This window comes from Psittacula echo, assembly GCF_963264785.1.
Source record: "Psittacula echo genome assembly, chromosome: Z".
NCBI classification, from domain to species: Eukaryota; Metazoa; Chordata; class Aves; order Psittaciformes; family Psittacidae; genus Psittacula; species Psittacula echo.
The window spans coordinates 23,804,665-23,831,550 of NC_137742.1; the positions used below are offsets into that span (position 1 = coordinate 23,804,665).

The 26,886-nt window shown below is 37.1% G+C and overlaps 1 protein-coding gene across 1 annotated transcript in view; it reads left to right on the forward strand.

Moving 5' to 3' along the window:
* Positions 1-26,886, forward strand: part of CWC27 (CWC27 spliceosome associated cyclophilin) — a 132,385-nt gene that overhangs the window by 88,518 nt on the left and 16,981 nt on the right. The window contains exons 11-13 of the mRNA XM_080637278.1: positions 1,299-1,390; positions 17,864-17,973; positions 20,910-21,013. Of these exons, the coding sequence (XP_080493404.1) occupies positions 1,299-1,390; positions 17,864-17,973; positions 20,910-21,013 (306 nt within the window). The remainder of the gene's footprint in view (positions 1-1,298; positions 1,391-17,863; positions 17,974-20,909; positions 21,014-26,886) is intronic.

A 26,886-nucleotide genomic window follows, 5' to 3' on the forward strand; every position in this document is an offset into this window, starting at 1 on the left:
GAACTGTAGTCTTATATAAAAGCTGTTCATGTGGCTTAGTGTAGCTCCTGCCATGCTGTTGAAAAAGAAGACCTACTGCTGTAGCCAATTGTTTGAATACCTTTACAGTGGCAGTCTTATTTTTCTAGTGCTTTTCACAAGCTTGGTATTTGTGCATACATACAAATGAAAATGAAGTTCGAAAGAATTCAGCATCCCACAATTCCAAGTCTTTGCTTAAAAAACAGCTATCGTGTTGTGAGTAATGGTATTACAGATGAGAACTGAGGTGCATAAGACCTGCTGCAGGGAGATGCTTGCATGCCACATTCCTGAATTGTAATAATTTCTGCTACTCATTGCCTTTATGAATACTAAATCAATCAGAACAGTTTTTGGGGTTTTTTTAGGCAGAAAATACAGATTCCATCACCAGAAAAAAATTCTGCAGCATTTATCAGTTCTTCTTCACTGGTAGCCATTTTACTGGTAACCATTTCACAGAAATAGGGATAAGAAGGTGAAATTCAAGAAATTCCATTTAAACATAGAAAAAAGCTTTTTTGCATGAGGGAGGTTAATCAGTAGTTGCCTGGAGAGGTTGTGGAGTCTCCATCTTTGGATATTCAAAACCTGACTGGACAATGCTCTTGGCATTGTCTCTTTTTGGCCCTACTTTGAGCAGAGAAGCTGGGCTGGCTGATCTTCAGGGATCCCTTCCAAACTGCAAATCTGTGAAGACAGATATTTCATTTGATATTGGCACTATGACTTGCAAAATTTGATGTCTTCTTCCTATGTTATCACCTGATTTTTTTTTTTAATTTGTAAAATTAAATTAATTGTCATATGCAGTAGTCTATGCTTATATACATATTATGTCTTTGAAACTTAACAACTACATTGCCTATCTATCTAAGAAATCCAGGATGTCTTACTTCAGTAAATGGAATTTTATAACACGTGTAATATTGGTTTGGCATTGCCTCTGTTTCAAGTTTTCTTTGTGTGGTTCTCATGGTTAAATATTACAATGTTAAATTAAAAATACAGGGGGGGTTCTTTCACATCCTTGACATATTTCTAATAGGGTTTTAAAATAAGTCATCTGTTGTGTTCTTTTGTTGTCTCTTCAAATGAAAATATGAACTTTTGTAGGTTCAAATTGATTTTTAAGCCATGTTCCTAGCATCAGTGAGTCAGTACTTTCTCTTTGTTTATATCAGAGATTTACTACCCATTAACTTTGATTCTGTTTCTCTTGAGTGGCTTTACATTCCCAGAAGATTAAATTCGTGTAAATATTTTTCTCTTTGCAGTGAGGAGTTACGGAAAGAAGCGCGACAGCTGAAACGTGAACTGCTGGAAGCCAAGCAGAAAAAAGAAGCTTTTAAACCCAAAGAAAGGGAAGGTAAGAATATGGTTTAGAAGGTGTTATGTAGCTCTCCAGTTAACATTCCAGTTTTAAAGATTTTTAGTAGTTTTGGTTTTCATGTGGATAATTATGGACACTGTATTGTTGAAATGTACTTTTTTTTTCCCAAGAAAATTAATTTTCCGTAAGAATTATAGTAATATGAGGATGTCAGTATGTAAATTGCACAAATATCAGTCACTCTTTCAAAAGAGGTAGTATTTGTCCTTCCAAATGTTCTGTAGTTACGGCTGTGTAGGTGGGCAAGCTTCTGCATTTTGAGTATCATAGCATATGATTAAATTCTTTGTTGGGGACATACCTGTTCTGACCTCTGACTTGTAAGGTTTTCGTAACTTTCTGACTTGGAAATGCACTTGAATGCAGATGGTTAACTTTGAGCTCAGAGCTACTGACTTCAAATTTTTATGCATCTGTTGACACAAGGGGAATTCAAATTCAAGAAGTCTCTTCTTTGTCAGACAAATTTTATATTGTTTTTTTCTTGAATAACAGTTTAGCTTAATGAAAATTAAAAATAGAGTATCTTGAACTTGTATATGAAATCAGGCACCAAATTTTACAAAGTATTGGCTCTGAAAAATTCCTAGGAATCATACTCCATCAGTAAATGAATATAAGTGCTCATTGGTGAGATAATGAATGCTGTCACTGGCCATATAAAAAAAGAACTGCAAGCAGAAGTATAGTAAAGGTAGAGTAGCCCATACATACAGGTGTGATAAATTCTATTGAATAGTGCCACATATGGCACCTGTAATACTATTGCTTAAATATTATTCCTATTCTGGTGCCAGTTAAGCCAGAGGACTTTCTGCAGAGTAATTTGAATAAATCCACCTTTACCCTGACAGGTTAAAGTAATACTTGGGCAATACTTATAGTCACTACTATGGTACAGTTTTGAAGGATACCTTTTATTCAAGGAAAGGAAGCTTATATACTAGGGTTGTTGCTTTTTTCACTTCCTTCGAAATAAAATAACAGGTAGGAAACAAACCTGTTGAAATTCTATAGATAACAGCTAATGGTGAAAATAATCTTGATATTCTCAAGTTTCCTTTTTATGATTGCTGTCAGAAGGGGTCAGGAAGGAGGGTGTTCCAGTATGTGTTGAGAAAGATAAACGACAGGAAAGAACCTACTCAAGTTGTTGCAGTGCCGCCTAACTAAAAATTCTAAAAATAAACATGTTCTAAAATTAAGACAAAATTAAGAAGACATTAAATGAGATGCAAATGGTGAAGGGCAAAATGATTAATGAAAATACAGTAACAGGAGATGAATGAGCAAGAAGAGTCTTTGGTTGGTTTTGGCTAGACAAACAGGAAATAAGCTTAAATGCTTGTTTTCACTCTGTATTAGTGTACAGTTAGCGGTTAACTTTGATCATACAGTTACGTACAATCAGGGCATAGAAGGAAGCATTCAGGTACAGAACAAGTAACTAGAGACTGCCTAGCTAAATTACATGCCTTAAAATTTGAACTTGATGGCATTCACTGAAGCATACTAGGGAGTTGGCTAAAGCAGTCCCAGAAATATTAACAAAACGCTAACAAAATGTGTTAAGAGAATTATTTGTAATCAGAGTAGAAATCAAGATTACTGGGGAATCTGTTTGTTTGTTAGATCTGGAGAAAACAACAGATTACCTTTACTAAATTTGCAGGCTGAAAAAAAAATATATGGGATAGGGAAGGGGAAGATGAAAGTTAAAAATAAAGAAAAATGCAAACTTACATTTTTGTTTTATTTCCCTTCCTATAATCTGTGTTGGAGCTTTTACTGATTTGATGCAGTAACAAAAGTGTTTCCTTTTTTTTTGGTAGGATAGTTTTGTGCTGGATTGGTAGATTGCATTAGTTCATGGAAGTTAAAAGACAGGTTCAGGTAAATGAAATACATTTACCTTGGGAGGTCTTGGGGGCAAAAGGGTTATTATAATAAGTGATTTGTATGTTTCTCACAAATTATGAGTTGCACAAACACAAGATGCTAGGTAGTATTTAGCAACTTAATTCTAGGAAACATGGTACGTGGAATGATGAGAGCAGGTCAATAGTGCCATGCTGTTGAAAAAAACTAAAGGGTCCTGTAAACCATATAAAATGGACCTTTGTCTGCAAGACAGACTCATTTTCTGTTCAGCCTCAGCAGTCTTCAGCCTCAATCCTTTGTCCAGTTTTTTGTGATTGCACTTGAAAAAAATTGCGAAGCATCCTAAGGGAGCACAGAGGAGGGTAAGAAAGGTGACTGATGATATGGAAAGCGTTAATATTTGAAGACTGTGAGAATTGAGGCTGTTTAGTTTAGAGAAGAGATTACTTTGTAAACGGGGACATATTAACGATCATCAAGAACGTTAAAGGCCACCATAGGAGGAAATTACTCTATATAATCTCTGTGGAGGGAACAGGCAATAATAGGCTTCAATTGTAGCTGAAGAGATTTAGGTTAAATGTTAATGAAAACTTCCTGAAGGTAAGTATTGGAATAGTTGACTTACAGAGTGGAAATCTTCAATAGCAAATCAGGCGAATATTTCTTAGGACTGATGTAGAAAAGGCTTATCCTGCTTTTGGGAGGGATTGTCTTAGATGTTCTGTTTTTCAACATTCTGTGAAACACAGCTTAGTCAAAAGAAAAGTAAGATGTGACCTGAAAGAATGTTTTGATGGAAAGAAAAACTAGCATCTTGTTAATGGTGATAGTGGTTAGGTGGAGGCATTACCAAAAGCATTGTATTTACCATCGCTTTTGGCATCTTTAAATCAAGCAGTTGAAATAAGGGATTTGTTGTAGGTCTGCCAAAATAATTCATTAAGGCAGTACTCTCTTTACTTTTTGCTTTCTCTTAAAATAACTTGTTCTGGTTATCTAGTGAGTTATTTTGTTTATACCCTGAAAAGAGAAAGGCAATGTCCTGATGATAGTTTTCTTTTTGAGGAGGTCTTACAAAGAAATGAAATTCACCATATGATCAAAGGAAGTAAAAAAAACCCTCCTCTGGTGGTAGCAAATCAACTTTTACAAAATCTGCACCCAAAGAATAAATGTAAGAACTTGCCAAACAGAATTGATATGGTCTTGAGGGAGAAGAAACTCTTCCTACATTTAGCTAGATTGAATATGTAGTGCTTAAAGGTGATGATAGGCAGATGGGAGATATACTATATAACTGGCATATAGTTCAGATTATAAAGGATTCTGGATTAAATATAAGAACAGCTTTAGCTAAGATATAATTTCACAACACCAGATGTTTAAAAGATATCAAAACACGATTGTGAAATATCTGAATTCACTGAGCATTACCACATCATCTTTTCATTAGACATTTAGTTGAACAATACATAAATGGTCCTCTGTCTAGCTGTGGATGCTTGTTGAGACTGGTAGCATAAAATAGCTGTAAAGTTGCCATAAATACCATGTATTTTGACAACACCAATATAACATTTAAAAATGTTATCATTGAGGGAAAACATAAACAAAATATTTAGTTGTGATCATATTCTCTTCTGTGAATAGCTAGTTTAGCCAAAAGGGATGATTTTTTAGGATATCCACAAATAGTTTTGGGGAAGAGGTTTTGTTTATAAATAAATAAGATTTGTAATCTCCCATTCCTGCTTCTAAGGGATTTCTCTGGTGTCTAATAAAATCCACATGTTAATAGCAAGGTGAATAATCAAAGCTTACCTTTTTGGTTTTCTTCATCCATGCTTTAGTGTTTTTTCTACCTCTAAATACTTTTCCAGCTCTCACTTTGGATACTTTTTTAGAGCCAGCAGCAATCAAAAAAGCACAAGGTAGAGATTCAAGCTTAAGTAAAATTTTTTTAATCTGTCCTTAAAAGTTTAGGAGTCAGATTGTCTTTGCTTATTTATCAGAACAACAGCTCTCTTGGCAGTATTGCCAAAATTCAGGCTAAGAGGGAGGAACTGAGCTTTTAAATAATGGAAAGATTTTAAAATGTACTTAAGTGTCTTTTGCAGCACTTTGCAGGTTACATTTTGTATGTCATTTGAAGTCCCATTTACTGTCTTTCATAAATAGATTATTTAGTAAGGAAGTAGATATATTTAGTAAATAAACTTACTGTCAAAATTTGTTCAGTAAGGAAGCTTCCTACCTTTTTGGAATCAAAAAACATTAGCATAATCTGTGCCTTGAGATGCTTGGTTCACATTTGTGACATATAGGAGAAATGTGATATTTTTGAGAATCTTGGTTTTTCTTATTTAAAAGTAAATAAAAGTTAGATTTTCGTATTTAAAAGTAAATAAAACATATCAAACTATCAGCTACACCTGAATCCACCTAACATTCTCAAACATTAACCTTTGATGGTTAAACAGCATGCTTAAATTACATTGTAATACAAAATTAATTAGGTGATGAAACTGTCTAGTGTTCTGCTGCTGGCTGCCTTTGTCTCAACTTCAGCTGATGTCAAAAAGTATCAAAATGCTGGCAGCATCAACTTGCATTTGCTAAATATCTCTTCTCATAATGCTGTCTCTCTCATTACTATGATTTTTAATTTTGTTAATATGAAGTTCAAAATGGTCAATTTTCACTTCTGGATTTTATCTGCTGTGTTTTAGAAATTACTCTCCAGATGTCCTTCACAAGTCTTATCAATTTGTTGTCATTTAAATTATACAGAATATCTCATCTGTTGGAAAGAACAAGTACAGATGCATGGTAGGTACATTTCTGGTAAGGAATGAAAGAACTTGCAGACTTCAAGGAAAGTTGAAATTTTAATGGGAATTTTAAGGAAAAGGTTACATCTACATTAGTGTCTTACTGCAGACCAGATGTGCACTTTGGATGAAGCCATGCTGGAAGGATGCATTCCAGGGGCACACTTGATTAGCTCCAACTGGTAGTCTGAAATAGAATAGCCTCCAAAATATATAGTGAGCATATCAGGGCCCCAGTGTAATAGTTTTGCTCGTGTTTCGTGATATTGTTAGGTAATGTTGAAGTACCCAAAGTTTCCATTTCTTTAATGAATTTCAGCCATATAGCTAGAGGTGACCCAGAAATACAAAAGTGATCCAGAGATAACTGCCTAAATTTTTAAACTGTTTGAATCTGTTTGCACATATGACAAAGCTTTTATTTTCATCATAGTTTGTGTGGAGCCGAAAGCAGCTTTGTGAAGTTTGCCTTTTTTGCTCTAGCCAGATACTCATATTTTTTCTCTAAAGACTGTTGAAACATTTCAGTTCTGAATCATCAGCTTTGAAGAAGATACATATTAAAATTGAGACCATATATTATAAAGACTAAGTAGCTTCTGACTACTAACCTAATAATACTGCAGTTTTGTGGTTTTGGAGACGTAATTAATGCAGCATAATTTTATTGAGCAAAGGTCTCAACTTTCTTAATATTAATTGTGAAAACACTTAAGAGTTATAAGTATTTGTAAGTATATATAAAATTAGCATGGTACTGTATCTTAAACTTCTCTTTGACTGCGTAATGTTACCTCACTATATTGTAATTCATGGTTACTATGTTATCAAAATTGAAAGAGGACTGAGTATTTACACTGGATCTTATGACTATTGGAAAAACATTGTTAGAAAACCATTTATTCTTAATCAAGAAACAAAAGTAAATGTCACTAACTAACAGATTATTGTACAGAAAGTACTAGTTAGGAGGAAGGAAGTAAAGGTGTGGAAAATGTAAATGAAAATAAATTTTCATGTTGGAATGTTTAATTTTTTTTTTTATTAAGGAAAAATATTCTAAAGCACAAACTTATAAAACAAAGAAATTGAGAAAAGATATTTCAGGTTTATACTAGAAAACAAAACTGAACATGAGTTTACTTTATTACGTGGGTGTAATTCTGTGGTCATTGCTGCAAAGGCATTAGCTGTACCACAAAAAAATATGCTGAACAATTAGATACAAATGGACAACCTCCATCCCCCAAAACTAACAGAAGGGTGCATGAACTAATTTATTGAGACACTTGAAGATACGCCTAGTTTAAGTAGGGAGTGAGATGGAAGGGTGGAATCTTAAGTATTTAAAGACAGTAAGTGAAAGGAATGAAGGATACCTTTACTGTGAAACAGACAATTTGCATGTGAAGAACAACAGAAGAGACTTTAGAAACACTTTAGTTTGAATATAATGAAATCTAACAGCAGTAAAAAACAGTGGTTTACCTGAGCAAGTGATTTTGCCCCAAAGTTAAAGCATTTGTTATATCTCACTTCAGAATTTTTTGTTTATTGGCCTGGATTTTCACCAGTGCAGTAGAGCTGTCAGCATGCAAGACGATCTGCTAAATGTATACAAATTTACCTATTCCCCATCTGTTTACATATAAGAAATTGCATATATTTAAATGGACTGCTATCAGGAAGTTAATGTGCATGTAGAAAGAGATTTTTTCCATTGTTCTCTGCCTGTGCTCTTGGGGAATGTGGGATGGAGAGTGAGATGTGTCGTGCTGTATCAGGTATGTCTGTGCAGATGGTGGAGACACTTGCACAGTGTCTGCCTACGCCCTGAGCTGGCTACATTAGGAAAAAATGCTAGTTCAGAGGCTATGTAACTGCATTAATATGATTCTATGCTTGATTAATAAAAACTGCATTTCAGCCAAAACTTGTGACCATAGCAGGAGAAATTCACTGAAGACCACAGAACTGTGAGAATAAGGCTACTTAGGTCACACTGGACTTTTTTGCAGGATCAGGATTTGAGAGGTCATTAATGAACATGTGGCAGCATGATACATCTATTTCACATTCACTTGCAGATCTTTATTTGTTTTGGTATCACATTCAGTATCACTATTTCAAATGTTTCATGCCACATACTATGCCTACTTTTTTTTTTTCTCCCTGTATTCAGAGTTTAAAGTAATTAAGGAAGATTGGGGAGTGAAAATTTTAAGTGTTTACATTGTTGCAACAGGACAGAGGGGAAAAAAGCTAATTCCCCCTGTACATGTTTAATTATAACCAGCCTTCCAATTTGTGAATAAGATTGTTGACTATGCCAGACTGCTGTCAAGACCTTACTTTAAATAAGATGTTTTTCTTTTATGTGACATTTGCTGAGGTGATGCCAGAAATTACATCAAACACTATAATTTGAATGCTGAATTACTTCAGCATTTTGAAGTACTTAATCAAATATGTGAAAAAGATACACTTTTCAAAGTTCTGTAGTGTAGACCTGTGAATATGCTTCAATGAAATTTGCTTTAGTCAAATACCATCTGCCCAGTTGTTTAACCATATGTTGGTTTTGAATAGTAGTAGTATTTAAGAAGTAGTACTTTAATTTTTCTTGTTAAAACAGTTTGTAAGCTATCTGATAATGTGGGGATGATGAAATTTAATTGTTACACATGAAAAAAAACAGGAAAGCTACAAAATGCTATCTGAGCAGAGAAACATAACTACTGTAGAAACCAACATCCAAATGCAAGAAATCTACTGAGGCATGAAAAATCTTCTGCTTTGCTTTTAGTTATGCTATGGTAATCAAATGATTGAAATGTTTAACTCTCAAAATCTAGCAAGGATGCCAATTTAAGATTATCTTTTAATTCTGTTTTATTATCAAGTTTGCATAATGTCAGTGGCACATATCTTTAAGTCCTGTCTTACATGGACAGATGCTTTCTTGAAGTCTGAAACTTTAACAGAGTGTGCACCCTTGAGAACATCATGAAAACAATGAAATCCAAATTTTTGTGGTTTGGGAATTATGCAGCATAAATACATTCAGCAGGAAGATTTTGCAGTATATACCATATAGCTGCATTGTACAAAACTATGCATCTTGAATGTGTCACTTGTGCAAACCTCTATGTTTGCTTGCACTGTTTACACTTTCTTCCTCATTTAATCTCATTGAGTAATACCCAGCATCCCTATTCAGAATCTTTGCTGCTAAAGTGAATGCTTTTTCCTCTTGTCTCTCTGTCTGCAAAAGAAAAGAGGACAAAACCCATTCTATAAGTAAGCCAGCTTTGATTTTAGTATTAATCCTAAGCATGTGCTCAAAATCAAATGACATTAGAAAAAAAACCCATGATTTAGAGTGGGACTGTGTGCCTAAACACTACCAAAGTTCAGAAAAGATTCATTAAAAACTTTTGCATATTAAAATCTACACTGTTTTACAAATTGATGGGCTCTGCTTTTTCAAAATAAATGTTTTGAAGCTCTAGAAATTACTTCTAAGATTTTACTATTTGAGTTGGCTAAATGAACTAGAAAGTTTTTTCTACAATGGTTGCTTTTTTCATTGTAGCAAACTGAAAATCCAGTAATCAGTCCAACCCTGGAAGCTCATTCTGTAAGCAAATCTATTCAGTTATGCATGGTTACTAAATATTTCCTGACTCTTACCTGACATGTAAGCAAACAGTGGCTCTTCAGGAACTTGGGCTGGCCAGAGCTATAATGACAGTAACTGAATAGTAGTCAGAGGTGCAAAAAAAACCCACAGGCAGAATTAGTCCTAAACACAAGTATACTGGAGAGTGTGTTATAAAAAGAATTAGAGATGTGTGCATGTCTACAGGGATATGATATCACTGGCATCACGGAGACATGGTGGGATGGCTCCTATGACTGGAGTGTTGGAATGGAAGGTTATAGGCTTTTTAGGAACGACAGACCAGGAAGACGAGGAGTGGGTGTGGCTATTTATGTTAGGGATAGGCTGGAATGTATGGAGCTCTGGCTGGGGACAGGTGAGCAGCCAACAGAGAGTTTGTGGGTCAGGGTTAAAGGGAGAACTGCTATAGGGGCATTACTATTGGGGTCTGCTACAGGCCACCCAATCAGGGGGATTCTGTGGATGAAGTGCTCTATAGACAGATAGGAACAGCCTCACGCTGGCATGCCTCTGTCCTCATGGGGGACTTCAACCACCCTGACATCTATTGGAGTGATGGTGCGGCCCGGCACAAGCAATCCAGGAGGTTCCTCAATTGTGTGGAAAACAACTTCCTTCTGCAAGTAACAGAGGAGCCAACAAGGAGAGGTGCCGTGCTTGACCTTGTGCTCACCAATGGGAAGAGGCCGGTTGGAAATGTGACGCTTCAGGGCAGCCTTGGTAGCAGCGATCATGAGATGGTTGAGTTTGAGATCCTCAGGACAGTGAGAAGAGCGTGCAGCAAGCTCACTGCCCTGGACTTCAAGAGAGCAGACTTTGGCCTCTTCAGGAACCTGCTTAGTAAGGTTCCATGGGATATAGCCCTAGAGGGCAGGGGGGCCTAAGACTGTTGATTGATATTCAAGGATCGCCTACTGCAAGCTCAGGAGTGTTGTGTCCTGACAAGAAGGAAATTCAGCAGGAAGGCCAGAAAGCCTGCATGGATGGATAAGGAGCTGCTAAGAAAACTTAGAAGGAAAAAAGAGGCTTATAAAAGGTGGAAGTGAGGACAGGCAGCCTGGGAGCAGTACAGGGACATTGCCTGGGAAGCTAGGGATCAGGTCAGGAAAGCTAAGGCCCAGTTAGAAGAGTCTGGCCAGGGATATCAGGGGTAACAAAAATGGCTTCTATAGGTATGTTGACACCAAAAGGATGTCTAGGGATAATGTGGGCCCTCTCCGGAAGGAAACAGGAGAACTGGCTACCCAGGATTTGGAGAAGCCTGGGGCTCTCCGTGACTTCCTTGTCGCAGTCTTCACTGGCAAGTGTTCTGGCCACGCTGCTCAAGTTTTGGAAGATAAATGGAGGTTCTGGGAGAATGAAGATTTTAGGCCCACTGTAAGAGAAGGATCAGGTTCAAAATCATCTTAGCAACCTGAACATGCACAAGTCCATGGGACCTGATGAAATCCATCCACAAGTCCTGAGGGACTTGGTGAAGGAAGTTGCTAAGCCACTGGCCATCATATTTGAAAAGTCATGGCAGTCAGGTGAAGTTCCCAACAACTGGAAAAAGGGAAATATAACCCCCATTTTCAAGAAGGGGAAAATGGATGACCCAGGGAATTACAGACCAGTCAGTCTCACCTCCGTGCCTGGCAAAATCTTGGAGCAGATTCCTCTGGAAGGCATGCTAAGGCACATGAAAAACAGAATGGTAATAAGTGACAGCCAACATGGCTTTACTAAGGAGAAATCCTGCCTGACCAATTTGGTGGCCTTCTATGATGTGGCTACAGAACTGAAGTAGGGGGACAAAGCAGTTGACATCATCTACCTGGAATTGTGCAAGGCATTTGACACTGTCCCGCACGACATCCTTGTCTCTGAACTGCAGAGACATCAAGTTGATGGGTGGACCACTTGATGGATAAAGAACTGGCTGGCTGGCCGCACACGAAGAGTTGTGGTCAATGGCTCAATGTCCAACAGGAGACCAGTAACGAGTGGTGTCCCTCAAGGATAGGTGTTGGGACCGATCTTGTTCAACATCTTTGTCGGCGGCACGGACAGTGGGATTGAGTGCGCCCTCAGCAAGTTTGCCGATGACACCAAGCTGTGTGGTTCGGTTGATACGCTGGAGGGAAGGGATCCCATCCAGAGGGACGTTGACACGCTTGTGATGGCCAATGCCAACTTCATGAAGTTCGACAAATCAAAGTGCAAGGTCCTGCACCTGGGTCAGGGCAATCCCAGGTGCAGCTACAAGTTGGGCAGAGAAGAGATTCGGAGCAGCCCTGTGGAGAAGGACTTGGGGGTGTTGGTTGAACAGAAGCTGAACATGAGCCGGCTTCAGTGTGTGCTCACAGACCAGAAAGCCAACCGTATCCTGGGCTGCATCAAGAGGAGCGTGACCAGCAGGTCGAAGGAGGTGATCCTGCCCCTCTACTCTGCTCTCGTGAGACCTCACTTGGAGTATTGTGTATAGTTCTGGTGTCCTCAACATAAAAAGGACATGGAACTGTTGGAACAAGTCCAGAGGAGGGCCGTGAGGATGATCAGGGGCTGGAGCACCTCCTGCATGAAGACAGGCTGAGAAAGTTGGGCCTGTTCAGCCTGGAGAAGAGAAGGCTGCATGGAGACCCCATAGCAGCCTTCCATTATCTGAAGGGGGCCTACAAGGATGCTGGGGATGGACTATTCATCAGGGACTGTAGTGACAGGACAAGGGGTAACGGGTTAAATTTAAACAAGGGAAGTTTAGATTTGATATAAGGAAGAAATTCTTTACTGTGAGGGTGGTGAGGCACTGGAATGGGTTGCCCAGGAGGTTGTGAATGCTCCATCCTTGGTGGTGTTCAGGACCGGGTTGGATGAGGCCTTGGGTGGCATGGTTTAGTGTGAGGTGTCCCTGCCCATGGCAGGGGGGTTGGAAGTAGATGATCTTAAGGTCCTTTCCAACCCAAACCATTCTATGATTCTATCAGTTCTTCCAAGCATAACATCATTTTGTATTTTTTAGTATGTTCATTTTTATATTACTTTACTGTAAAATAATATTTTTATTTTCATAGACATAGTATTTAATGCTTCCTGGATATTAAAATATCCTGGGTTTTTTGTTTTTGTTTTGTTTTTTTTTTTCCTGGATTCTGGAAGAGGTGTTTTATCTGTCTTAGATCTTGATTGTAGAAAGTGGCTTTATATTCTCCGTCTGTAACTTCTGATAGGAATTCCATTTTAATTCATGAAATATTAAGGCATATCAGAATTTATTTTGTATTTCATAAGGATTTTATTTGTTTTGGAACAAAAATAGTTTTTCTTTTCAAGATCTCAATCTTATTAAGATTTTTTAAACCAGTACTACGTATCTCTATAATTCCAGAAGAATGCAGGATAAACTGAATATTGATGAATAGCTGAAAGTGGAATGTACTGCACAAATACAGGAATCTGGCTTAGATATTTTATTTTAATGCACAAAAACGTTCACTCATAACTTCTTTCATTTCAAACAAGGAGTAGCCCAGAGTTTTTGAGGTTTTTTGTTTTCCCCACGGTATTTAGTTTAGCTATATCATGTATTTCTTGAAACTTCTATCCAGAAGGTCTTTTATCACCTGTCATGTGAGTTGCTAAAGAATGTTCTTGAGGTACTGACAAACATTAATGAGTCCACCACATTTCAAACATATGGAAACCCTGCTAAATAAACTGTGGTGCCTTCTCCTACAGATTTCTTTGTACCGTCTCCTTGTTATCTCAGTTCTGCATGAACTCGTGATGATATATGCAAAGTGCATTTTAGCAGTTTATGGGATTACTTCTGTGAAATTCAGTATATCAGGAATGTTTTGTAATGTAAGATACTTAAGTCTATTTGTGTAAAAATTTTCATGCTAGCTGTACATCATCAAAGAAAAAAACATAAACCAAAATTTTTTCACTGATCCTTGTCAACACTGTAGGGTCTTTCTTTTCTATAGTGACATTGAACTGTGTGTTTTCCTCTGTCACCATACATATTGTTTCTACCATTCTGAAGGTTACTATGTTTCTGTTAATACTTTCAACAAACTGCTTCTTTTTCCAACAAATGTTTTATGTGCGGCTTCATTATCTCTTTCTTAAAAAGAAGAAACAAAATCTCTAGATTTTATATGGATTCTATCCTTTTTTACAAGGATAGTCATTGTTGCAAGTTTTGTCAAGACTGATACAAAAACCAAAATGATAAAATAACAAATTTCATACTGTGGAAACTTGTATGTATCCTGTACCTTTTTCTCAAATTGTACCTTATCTGTGCCACAATTGGTGTGCATGCTAAGCAAAAGTTACCTTATCTGGAATGCTAGAAATAAAGCACAGCCTTTAAGGCCAATATGAATGTATGCATAAGCAGTGATCATACTCTTCTAACCTGCAGGCTTAAACTCATACTTCTTGGTTTTCAGAAAGTGTAAAATAAAGTTCAGTTGCAGTTTCTGAAATAGAGCACGTCTGATGCAATTTTTGTTGAGTGTTTATTATGCTATTAAATTTAACAGGTGTTTTAGGAATTAAGCTTAAAATTGTAAAGCTTTCTCTTCTGTTCCACTTCCTATTTAGAGGTTGATCCAAAACCATCCAGACTGCCATTCAGTTCAGTTCAACACCCTTGGATCAAGTTCTCGTGTCTTTGTTATACTGCAATTTTGCAGTTAAAAATTGACATAATTTGAACTGTTCCTAATTTAAGTGTGAGCAAAATACACCCTTCAGTAGATTGGGTTTTCTAATCAATCTTCCTTTCTGGTTTAAAGACTTAGGAATGTCTTACTTAGTTTCAGGCTATCATTGGAAGCCATGTCTCAAAAACAAAGTTCTAGGTTAGATTACAACATCAGGTTGGCATGTGTTGCTGCTTAAAGGAGTATTTTAGGATGGAAGAATCTATCTGAAAAAAAATAAATTACTTAAATGCTGAAGTTTTTGTCACAGTAAGATGAAGGATCTCTTGGCAGTAATTCAAGCCAGCTGAGATAAGTAGCAATGTACTTACAACTTCTGTAAGTAGAATGAAGTGTATTTTCAATAAGAAAGGTTGTATTTTCACTTTTTTTTTCCCCCTCATTTTCCTTACTGATAGAATGTACACAACTTTTTCAAACGGGAAGAAAAAAGAATCTTTCTTTGCCTGATGCTATTTACACTTTGTGATGGATGAGAAGCCTCTAGGCACAAGTGTGCAAGACCCCTCTTACATCAGCTAGCATCTTCTGCATCCTGCCATACTTAAATTCACTGCTGTGCATCCTTGTCATGTTTAATTCAATTTTGTCTGAATAAATCCTCTTACATTAAGGAGTTACAAGCTGAAATATTTTAATACTGATGTAATGATCCTTACACTTTTGCTGGATCAGCAAGCTGGACCTATGTTTGTCAAAGTTGATGTGAAGGTCAGGTCCATTGTAGAGTACTTTGAATACTCTTTTTTTAGCAACTCCACTGCAAAAGATTTGGAGGTGTTCTGGGATGATGGCTACAAGATACAAAGTAGCAGCTGGCAGTCTATTTTTGCATTTTAAAAGGATTTTTACGTTTCTGATGTGTTCTTCCCACCAACAGATTTTTCTTCCAGATGTTTTATTTTGCTTGCTAGTTACCTGAGTTTGTTCATGCAGACATGAAATAATTTTATCAAAGAATTGCTACTTAGCAAGACAGTGTTTTATTTATGTTTTAAAAAAAAAAGACACTGTGGGTTTGAAATGATTGTTTGGAGTTTTCAAAAGTTTTAAAATGTGCTAGAACCCCATTGACTTAGGGGCTCATGAAAATCCTTCCTGTTGTATTACTTGCTTTTAATATGGAGTAATAGACTGTAAGGCCTCATGGAGGAACAAGCATGTCTTTAAGTTACCTGCCTAGGAGGCAGAGAGAATGAAGTGGGAGATTAGAAAAACTCTGACAGGCAAAGACCCAAGAAAACAATAATCTCAGGAGAAGGCTTAAACTGAAATTTAAATTATTTGTGGTAACAGTAAGTGACAGCCATATGAGTATGATAAAATACACGAACACACAACTGCAGGGGAATTTAACCTATTAGTATGAGAATTATATTTGAGCTGCACTAGATTAAAACATTAGTCAAAAGACACGTATGACTAAGGATCACATCTTCTTTAAATTCAACATATGTATATCGGAGATTGGATCAAAGGTTTAAACATTTTTGGCCAGCTTGAGATTTGCATTTTCGTAAGTTTACAAGAACACTCTTCTCAGTTCTTTTGTATGTCATGCATGGTGAATTACTGGGTAAATGGGATTCAATTCAAAGAAGCCTTTAAATAAATGTCACCTGAAAGTTTGTTTTCTGTAAGAAAGTAGGTGGTTTTGTAGTTCAAGTTATTTATCTAGAGGATAAATGTTAGTAAAACAAGGCAGTATGTTGTTTCCACACAGTCAACAAGTCTGATTTGATACATTTATGCAAAAACTAGTGGTTTTCTTCACAAGGTGCTGGTCTTGATGAATTAATAATGGAGTTTCTTATTAGTAGAAGAGAGAGAGAGGTAATTGGGGGGGAAGTGGAGCTGAGCCCTTATGATTTGTAGTTTTATGCTGTACTCTGTAACTCTCTTCAGTTCATCTGATGTTATGCTGCATGAGATTTTATGGCAGATTTCGTTTCATTCATTCAGCTGTTTAATCGTCCCTAAATGTGTGTATGTATGTATCTTTTTTGGTCATTCTGGAAGATGGCTTTTTTCTTTCTTTATCTTCTTTTTTGCTGTAATGCTGTAATCTTCTGTTCTTGATTATATCCAACATATCAGCTGGAAAACAGGGGAAATAAACAACTCTGAATGGTATTGTGTATGGCTGTTTTCCCTGATATTCTTTAAACACATATGCAACATATAAATTGGCATAAAAAAGAAATAATATATTTCATTTGTGGAAATATATAAAAAATATTTTATATGTAGATATACCATTACAAATGCATTTCTCTTTATTATAAGTTCTGTGTTTATAAATCTTGTAAAAACTTCAGATGAGAAAGAAATTTCATTTGAAACCAGAAATTTTCTCTGTATAGCTGTCAGCAGTCATCTAAAAAAAACCCCATTATACAGAGTCTGATTTAGGTTTACAGTTCGTCAGGCTGTATATCCTGAAATTTGTTGAAACAATTTCCTCCATAAATATTTTGTGTTCATCATTTGCAGTGGACATCTGGAGGTTTTATTCTTCTGTTCCTTCTCAGGAATAAATATGTATAAATAAATAAATAAATTTCAAGTATACTAAATCAATATGTGAAATGTCTTAATGCTATTCAAGGGGAAGAAAATGTGACAGGATGGTGTTGATCAGATCTGAGATAAAGTTTTTGCCCTGTTAAATTCCTAATCTGTCATGGCAGTAGGTATTCTGCAGAGAAGAAGCTGTTAAAAAAAAATGAAGGAGTGTAGCTGTTGACTAGTCCAGGTATTACTCTGCTGCTATGGAGTTTTTTTCCTGATTGACATGACGAATTTGTTTAAAGTAAAAATGCCATGGGTTTTTTCTTTATTGCAAGATCAAGGATTTAATTTGTGGCTACTTCAGGCTACAAAACAGGAAGACTCTGAATTTGTCTGTAAGCAATAGTTGTCTGTTTTTATCTCCGCTGCAACAAAAAGTCACATAATTTTAATATATGTAACAGTTCAACTGCTCCAGAAAAAGATCTTCAGAAATTAAGGTAAACTTGTTAAAGAAATTTCAACAGTTTTCATTTCTCATCTTAACATCAGAATTTTTATTGCTGTTACACTGCTTTATCTGGCTCCATAGTAAAATAAAATTGAAACAAAAATTTTTGGACTCGTCGTCTGCCCAGTACAGTGTTGCGTTTTTCATTTCAGCAAGCAGCAAATCATTCTACTTGCTGAGAAAGCAATACAACGGAAACATTTTATGCAAGTGTTCTGCTTGCTATTTCAGAAGTCACAGAGTATCTCCAAAATGATACTAAACCATAAAACCAAATTTAGTTTGTTTAACCAAATATGTTTCCTTATTCAGAGGAGGAACCTGCTCCAAACAGTGTTGTTGAAGAGTACCTTCAGGAGAAGAAAAAATATGAAGACAAGCGGAAGCAGCAGCCAAAGAAAGGGGTTTCTCGTGAAGATCAGGTAACAACTGGAAAACCTGGGGGAAAAAAATCCAAAAGAAGTTCCGAAAAAGTTTCTCTCTTCATCTGTGTATAAATGGAGTTTTAAAGTCCGTTATAGAATTGTAGAATCATGGAACAGTTAGGGTTGGAAAGGACCTTAAGATCATCTAGTTCCAACCCCCCTACCATTATGTTTCATTTTCCTTTCAAAGAATCTTATTACTTGTAAAAATAAATATGTAATCTTTGATCTCCTGTTTTGATTACCCAGGTAGACAGGTAAGTGAAATTTCAGTGTGCATTTGAAAGTGCTATCAGTTTAGTCACTAAAATCCTGCAAAAGGAAATGCTACCCACACAGAGGTATCCTTGATTACATGTGTGAGAGTTTTGCATTTATGTACAGTGCTTTCCTTGGCTCTGCAGCATGCCATAATACTGGGACAGGGGTTTGCATACTTGGCATCTGTCCAAGATGGGGTTTTTAACATTTTAAAGTATGTTTAAAGATACTAAATCCATCCATACCTTTTGGTGTTGGGAAATGAGCAGAAAAATAGTTTTTAACTGTACTGTAAAAATAAAACCTTTTTGAAATATAATGAGAATTATTTTTCAAAAGGAGTTACAATGTATATAGACTTTAGTCTGCAAATATGAGCAAAGTTACGTTTGACATAAATATTTGTTTTTTTTTCTAAAATAGGAAAGTTTGGAATTGTTAAATATATGAAACTGCCTGTGAAATGGAAAGTACCATTCGTTTAAAATCTGTGCAGTACATCAAACATAGTGGTTTATAAGTGCATGTCAATTCAGCTATGAAGATGTTCATATTCAACTCTAAAAGCTGGAAGAGGCTGGAAACTCGAGGCTTAATAACTTCAAAAGAATGGTTGGCAAACCTTTATACATGTGGCAAGTGTATTTAGCTCTAAACTAAAAGTTTATGGAAACTTTGTACATTCAAAAGCCCATTAGCTTTGAATCAAAGAATACTAAACCTCTTTTGGCAGCATGGATCAAGGGTCTTAAAACCACTTCTAATGAATTTATATCAGTCCTGTCCTGGACATCACTGGAAAACCAGATGACAGGGATGTATATTTTAGTAGATCTTAATTTTTATTTATGTAACCCTGCTGGGAACTGTTCAGCAATAATTAATCAACTTCTTTGTAATCCATTTCACTTGTGGAGAGCCTCTTCTAGCCTTGCATCCCTCCTACTTGGTCCTACAGCACAATACCATTTTGCAAGAGTTAAAGAAGAGGGGGAAAGGTATGTGTCTCCTTACAATACTAGATATTGGAAGTCCTAAGCTTGTAATTCCACAAGGGTCAATTTTACAAAGTTATTTGATCCACAGTAAGGCATCTAATCGCTCACTGCAAAAATGCCTACTAAGGCATTTTGAAATTATTTCTATCACCAGGTCTACTCACAAGAATGCTGGCACCAGAGATAATTATACACATGGAATGTGTCTTTGGTCAGTCACAATTTCATGTAAAAATGGTTAGTTTTCTTCTGATGGCGTAGGCAGAGATTTGCTCTCTCAGATGTTGCAAATACAGGGTTTGCAATATTATGGAGAGCTATAGAATTTGAATGATTTGCAGGCCCAACTGTATTTGAAATTCTCCTCTCCCATCTTGAACAGAAGGTTAAACAGAAAATAAAGAAAATAAATTAATACATGCAAAAAGAAAAAAAAAGACCAAAAAAAAGCCAAAAACCAAACCAAAACACCCCAACAACTCAAAAACCTGCCTTTGGCAGTGTTAAAATATGGTTTTGAAAGAATTCAAAAGCCAGGAAACTCCTAAAGTCAAGATTGCTCCCAGAAGGAAATTAGATTCCAGCGAACACTTCTGGTATTTCCTATTTCTGTTTTCTATTCTTGTTTAGTTTTTATTCTTTTAAATTTGAAAAACTTGACCAAACAAAACTAAACAGCCATACAGAGGTGTTTTACAACCCAGGTTGCCAACCTATCACCTCCAGATCAAATGTAGCCTGCCACATAAATTCAGTCAAGCACTTATTCCCTCATGCTTTCCTTTCCAGGAATGTCTCAAGTATCAGCAAGAAATAAGCTGTGGGCTGTGCAAGTTATTCTTGTGGTCTGCTCTTTTTTTTTTTGAAGAGCCCCCTCTCCATTCACAAGGTTCAGGCATACAGTTCTTGTATAATCGAATCTTATTCCAGGTGATTAGAAACAATGCCTGTGGTACAATCTTCGGGTGTCACCTGAGATTTGGTGACTTCGTTGTAGCTGAAACACCCGGTGATTTCAGCTGGAGAATAAAATACCAAATATAAATCAGCATGAGCTTAATGTATGCTGCATAAGAACCGGTGTCTGTAGAATTAATTAAGGTGGTTAATTTTTGACTCATTATTTGAGTCAAAAGCTTTGAATTCTTTTCAGTGTCAGTACATAACTTAAAAGATCAGCAATGTGAAGTATATAAATATCAATCAAACCAGGTCTTCAAAGTTCTAAATTCAAAGCTTGAATAAACTCTAATCTATGTAACTAATCACTTTACAAGAAGAAAATGGCAGGTGCAAACAATAAAATTCATTGTCAGCAGTCACTGTTGTTTAATCTGCTATTTTATTCTATAAGTAGCCATAAGTTTTTGTTCCTTTGATACACATTTTGATTTCACTAGGCAGCCAGACAAGTGCTCTCTCACACCTGTGGAATGCTCTTGCACACTTGCAGAGTGCCCTCCCACTTAATCTTGCTGCCTCAATGCATTCTCATCCCAGCTCACCTCCTTGCTCTCTCACTTGCCTCTCTACAGCATTTCTTTCAAATTCATATGAAAAATGTCTCCTTCATCTCATTGTACTATTTCTCAAAATAATAATAAAGATGTTGTATATACCTGTTGTTGGTGTCAAATGCATATAACTTCCCTAAAGCCATGTACTTAATTTCAGACACTGGCGCTATTGGACCGATTTAAATCAAAGTTAACCCAGGCAATTGAAGAAACTCCTGAAAATGAGGTTTCTGAACCTGAAGCAGATAATGATGAAGGATGGTGAGTTCTTTTGATTTAGATTTCTGTATTTACTGCTGGAAATCCTGTTGGAGTAATATAGTCTTGCTGTTAAGTGTAAATTTAAGGAGTAGCAGAAACACAAAATGTGAAGATGGCTGCTGCAGGCAGAAATCAGCTAAAAGGTAGTGATTTAGCACTCTGGAAAACAAGGTGGGAGAGTAGAAGACATTTTGCTTTATGCTCTTTTAAGTCCTATGAAAAGTCTGTGATGGAGGTAGTAAGTATTTTAAAGACTAATGAATGAGATGAAGACAAACTGATAAACTCATCTGAAATGTCAGGTGACCCCAAGGAAATGGGGTAGCACTGGAATTGATAAGCACTGCAGAAGTTATGGCCTCAACGCCTACCAGTCAAGGAAGTAGCTTGTACTGTGTTGTCTCACGTTCATCTTCCATCCAAAGAACACACCATAGGTAGGGAAAGGAGATAAAAATCATTATGGTTTGAAGTTTGATTCTGAAATCCTAGACTACAAGCTATTACGTGACAATAAAAATTTCTGCATAAAATGACCAGAAAAGAGGCAAAAAAAAACATGCAAAAATGTTTTGTAAGGGCAGGTCACTTTTTTTAATACAGGAAGCAATATAGCTGGTGTAATAAAGTAGGCTGTCTCTGCCTACAACTTTTTCCTTAGTTGTATGCATGAGCCATCAAAGCTACAGCAAAACTACCACCAAAGTAGAAACTTGGCCAGTGTTAAAAGACAACCAACATTTCAGTATCTCAGGTAACTTATTAAGTGAAAATACATTAGGTGTACGCTTATGATCTTCCAGAAGGCTCCCTTCTTGGGGAGAAATTAGAGGGAAACTAATATGATACCTTCCTGCCCCAAAATCTGCAAACTGGCACTAGTAGCTAGACCTGAAAAAAACCTGAATTATTATAATGAGAAAAACTAAAATGTACAAACATGTAGAATAGGCACCCTTTTTAAGCAGAAATTATGTAACTAAATGTGATCAAAGCATCCTGCGTCTGTTGTGAGAGGGCTTATACATACATACATAACCATGTTAGTGAAATTGCTTTTCTCAGATGAGAAGGCAGTTAGCATTGGTAGGAAATGTGGACAGACTAAATAACTGCTGTTTTTACTGTCATTCTACAAATGAAAAAGAGTTGCAAATTTAAATGAGAAAATACACCATAAAAAAACACCACGAGGGAAGATAAGACAGGGAAGGATAAATGCTTTTGACATCTTTACTGACATTTTTTTCCACACATTGATAAATGAAATTCTTCAATTATCTGGAAGTTACACATCAAGTTACAGTAAACTATATTATAAAAATGTTTAATTTCTATATATTGGATCAGAATATCTTAAGGCTACTTGAAGGTACATTCCTTAAAAAAAAAAATAAAATGTTAAAAAGTCATAGGTCATGAAAGGTAGGCTGAACTGCAAATTCTGAGGCCAGATGTGTTGATGAGACTAAAATTTTAGGTCAGTCTTGGGTAACTGATCCTTTCTTGTTTGAATCATTGAATGTATTTTAATTTAGTAAGATAAAGCTACACAGATTCTGCAGCTTTACATTCACACCTTCTTGCTTTTCAGTGAATCAAACTGAGACCTCACAAGGGAAATTCTAGGATTTGCAGAAAACTTCAGACATATGAACTGGCAGAAAGAGTAACACTAGTAGTATGGCACTTGGCTATGCTACTAGTATAACTACTTGGCTATACAGAATTCTTGCCGTTTTAAAACAACATTTTTACACAAGTAGTGTGTAATGAGTGTGTTTATTTTTTCAGTGTTTTATTTGGCAGGGGGAGGGTTTATGGGTGTTAGCATAGTCTGCTTTCATCTTAACAGATAATCTTGGCATATCCATCATTGAAAATGCACTGTCTGTGTCTCTCTACCGCTCATACTCATCCCATTTACTGTATCCAAGAAGAATGGAGCATGATATTTTAAAACATAAATGCAGGTTAGGTTTCTAAAGAAAAATTTTCTTTCTGCTTTTGATGTTTGCTAAGCCACTGGCCATCATATTTGAAAAATCATGGCAGTCAGGTGAAGTTCCCAACAACTGGAAAAAGGGAAATATAACCCCCATTTTCAAGAAGGGGAAAATGGATGACCCAAGGAACTACAGACCAGTCAGTCTCACCTGCATGCCTGGCAAAATCTTGGAGCAGATTCCCTTGGAAGGCATGCTAAGGCACATGAAAAACAAGGAGGTGGCTGGTGACAGCCAGCATGGCTTCACTAAGGGGAAATCCTGCCTGACCAATTTGGTGGCCTTCTATGATGGGGCTACGAAACTGATGGACAGGGGTAGAGCAGTTGATGTCATCTACCTGGACTTGTGCAAAGCCTTCGACATTGTCCCACATGACATCCTTGTCTCTAAATTGGAGGGACATCAATTTGATGGGTGGACCACTCAGTGGATAAAGAACTGGCTGGATGGCCGCACGCAAAGAGTTGTGGTCAATGGCTCAATGTCTGGCTGGAGACCGGTAACGAGTGGTGTCCCTCAGGGATCGGTGTTGGGACCGGTCTTGTTCAACATCTTTGTTGGTGACATGGACAGTGGGGTTGAGTGCACCCTCAGCAAGTTTGCCGATGACACCAAGCTGTGTGGTTCGGTTGATATGCCAGAGTGAAGGGATGCCATGCAGAGGGACCTCGACACGCTTGTGGGGTGGGCTGATGCCAACCTGATGAAGTTTAACCATGACAAGTGCAAGGTCCTACACCTGGGTCGGAGCAATCCCAGGCACGGCTACAGGTTGGGCAGAGAAGAGATTCAGAGAAGCCCTGTGAAGAAAGACTTGGGGGTGTTGGTTGAACAGAAGCTGAATATGAGCCGGCTTCAGTGTGCGCTTGCAGCCCAGAAAGCCAACTGTATCCTGGGCTGCATCAAAAGGAGCGTGACCAGCAGGTCGAAGGAGGTGATCCTGCCCCTCTACTCTGCTCTCGTGAGACCTCACTTGGAGTATTGTGTTCAGTTCTAGTGTCCTCAACATAAAAAGGACATGGAACTGTTGGACCAAGTCCAGAGGAGGGCCACGAGGATGATCAGGGACTGGAGCACCTCCCGTATGGAGAGAGGCTGAGAAAGTTGGGGCTGTTCAGCCTGGAGAAGAGAAGCTTGCGTGGAGACCTCATAGCAGCCTTCCAGTATCTGAAGGGGGCCTACAAGGATGCTGGGGATGGACTATTCATCAGGGACTGTAGTGACAGGACAAGGGGTAACGGGTTAAAACTTAAACAGGGTAAGTTTAGATTGGATATAAGGAAGAAATTCTTTACTTGAGCGGGTGGTGAGGCACTGGAATGGGTTGCCCAGGGAGGTTGTGAATGCTCCACCCTTGGCGGTGTTCAGGGCCGGGTTGGATGAGGCCTTGGGTGGCATGGTTTAGTGTGAGGTGTCCCTGGCCATGGCAGGGGGGTTGGAAATAGATGATCTTAAGGTCCTTTCCAGCCCTAACTATTCTATGATTCTATGATTCTATGTTAATGCCATTATCTGGAAGTTCAGCCTTGCTTTTCTTACTTCTATTCTTTAGCAGATAATATTTTAAAAGATAAATCAAAACATAAACATCTTGGCTTTAGGTTATATTTTTTCAAACAATAGACAAAATAATTTCCTAAATCTTGAGCCTTTCAGGTTAACTCTTATTACTAACATGCTTCTATTTTAAGTTTTCACTTGTATCCATCTATTTGGTTGTTTCTTCAAGCCATGTGGTCTTACTTCATTGTTTTTTCCTGTCTCAGCCTTTGAGGATAAGAGATAACATACAGCATAAATCTTGAGGTCCTTGGATTTCACTGGTATTCTGAGCTCCTATCTGAGCTATCAATCTGCATCTAAGTTCTCCAAGAATTATAGACTGTTTGCGTTGGAAGGGACCTACAACAATTGTCTAGTTGAATTGCCTGACTGCTTCAAGGCTAACCAAACGTTAAAGCATGTTAAGGGCATCGTCCAAATGCCTCTAAAACACTGACAGGCTCGGGGCATCACCCACCTCTCTGGGAAGCCTGTTCCAGGTTTTGGCCACCCTCTTGGTAGAGAAGTGCTTCCTAATGTCCAGTCTAAACCTCCCATGTCCAGTATAAACCTCTCCTATGCAGCCTTTACGTGAACCTGAAGGACTGGTCTTCCTGTCTAGTATTTTCTTATCACAGTAACATAACCGGTCTTTTAAAGGCTTTTATAAAGTTCAGCCTCTATCCCTATTTCTTTCTGAGTAGCTACTGACATCTAATCGGCAATAGTGGTTTTTTTCTGTGAGTAATTCATACTGAATGAGTGTTGCAATTTCAGCTTATGAAGTTGTATTTTTGTTTAGAAAATAATACTGCCTTCAGAATTGCACTAAAATTAAGACTTAAAATAATATGAAACTACATAATAGACTAATAATTAACATCATATTATTAATTTTGCAACACAGTAAATGCACATGTTAACTTTACAGACAAATGAGAGTCCTATTTTCAAAGGATTTACTTTAAAGCTACATAAATGGTAAAATGTACATATTACATAAGTTGGCTATAAACACATAGAACATCGGCAATCCAGTGAAGTCTTCCAAAAGCTATTAATGATTATTACAATCACTTGGAAAGTTACATTTCGTATGTTGGTATAAGGATTTATGTTTTCAGTGTCTTTGTTGTATTGGAATATGACTATAATAACTTTAGATTTTTAAACTCTCTTAATTCAAATCCACTCCTCAAATGACAATAATTCTACTTTATTTGTTTTTTATTACATATAATTAAAGTATAGCATATGCATATACGATATGCACAAATTATGTGAGTCCTCCAGGCCATTTTGTAGGTCATGGTTGCTGTTTTTACTTGAAGTGAAAGCCTGCCAGTATGCTTTGCTCTACTATCAGGGTGTGTTATCTGAGGTAAAATGATTGCCTCTAAGACATTTTTATGTGTCCACATGAGTGGCCACACATTGAGGTATAATTTTCATTCCCTGTCAAGATAGAAACCATTACCAATTTGTTATGTTTTCTTTTATTTGGCAAACTTCTCTCTGCATATTTGGCTGAGCTGCTGTATTGGCATGGCATATAGCAGACGTTTGGGCACTTTTCAGCAGCATTCTACTTTTTATGCAAGAAAAAAAAGAAGAAATATGACTCTATTGTAAACAGTGTGTATAGTGTTTGATAATTATTACCAGATTTCACTATCTATGAAGGCATCTGAGGAAGTGTGAAGAGAGCTGAAGAGAAATGCATAATGCTAAGTTTTAACATGAAATACCAGATTCTTTGCTGAGACATTCTATTGCAAACTCTACTGCTCTGTGAGCACAATTATATATATATATCTGTCTGCAGTAATCAAAGTGCAATTTCCCCCACAGAATTCAAAAGTATAAAAATAAACATGGTATGTACTGCCAGAAAGGGTACTCATAACAATAAAAATGTCTGCAAATAAGTAGACAGACACGTTTTTTCAGCATCTGGCTACCTCAGGAAGACATGCCTGATGCTAGTTCTTCCAGGCACAAGCATTATTGTCCCTGTGGTTCCGTATTAAGAACTGTTGCTTATGCTTTTCTTTTCATAATTTGTCATATGTCTTCAGTACTGTTTGATCATTTATTTGCTTACAGTCCAAATAAGAGAGTCAGATGCACGACTTCATTCTTCTCTTTCACAAAGGTTTTACAGAGTGCTGCAGAGGTAGGTACAGATGATCTGGCAGAACTCAGTTGCTCATTCTAGGCTTAAAATCTTACCAGGGAAACTTCATCAAAATATAGATCAGATCCATCGCAGCCAGCAGTGAGGTGTCATCTGCTTAGAAACTAATAGTATGAAAACCAAAT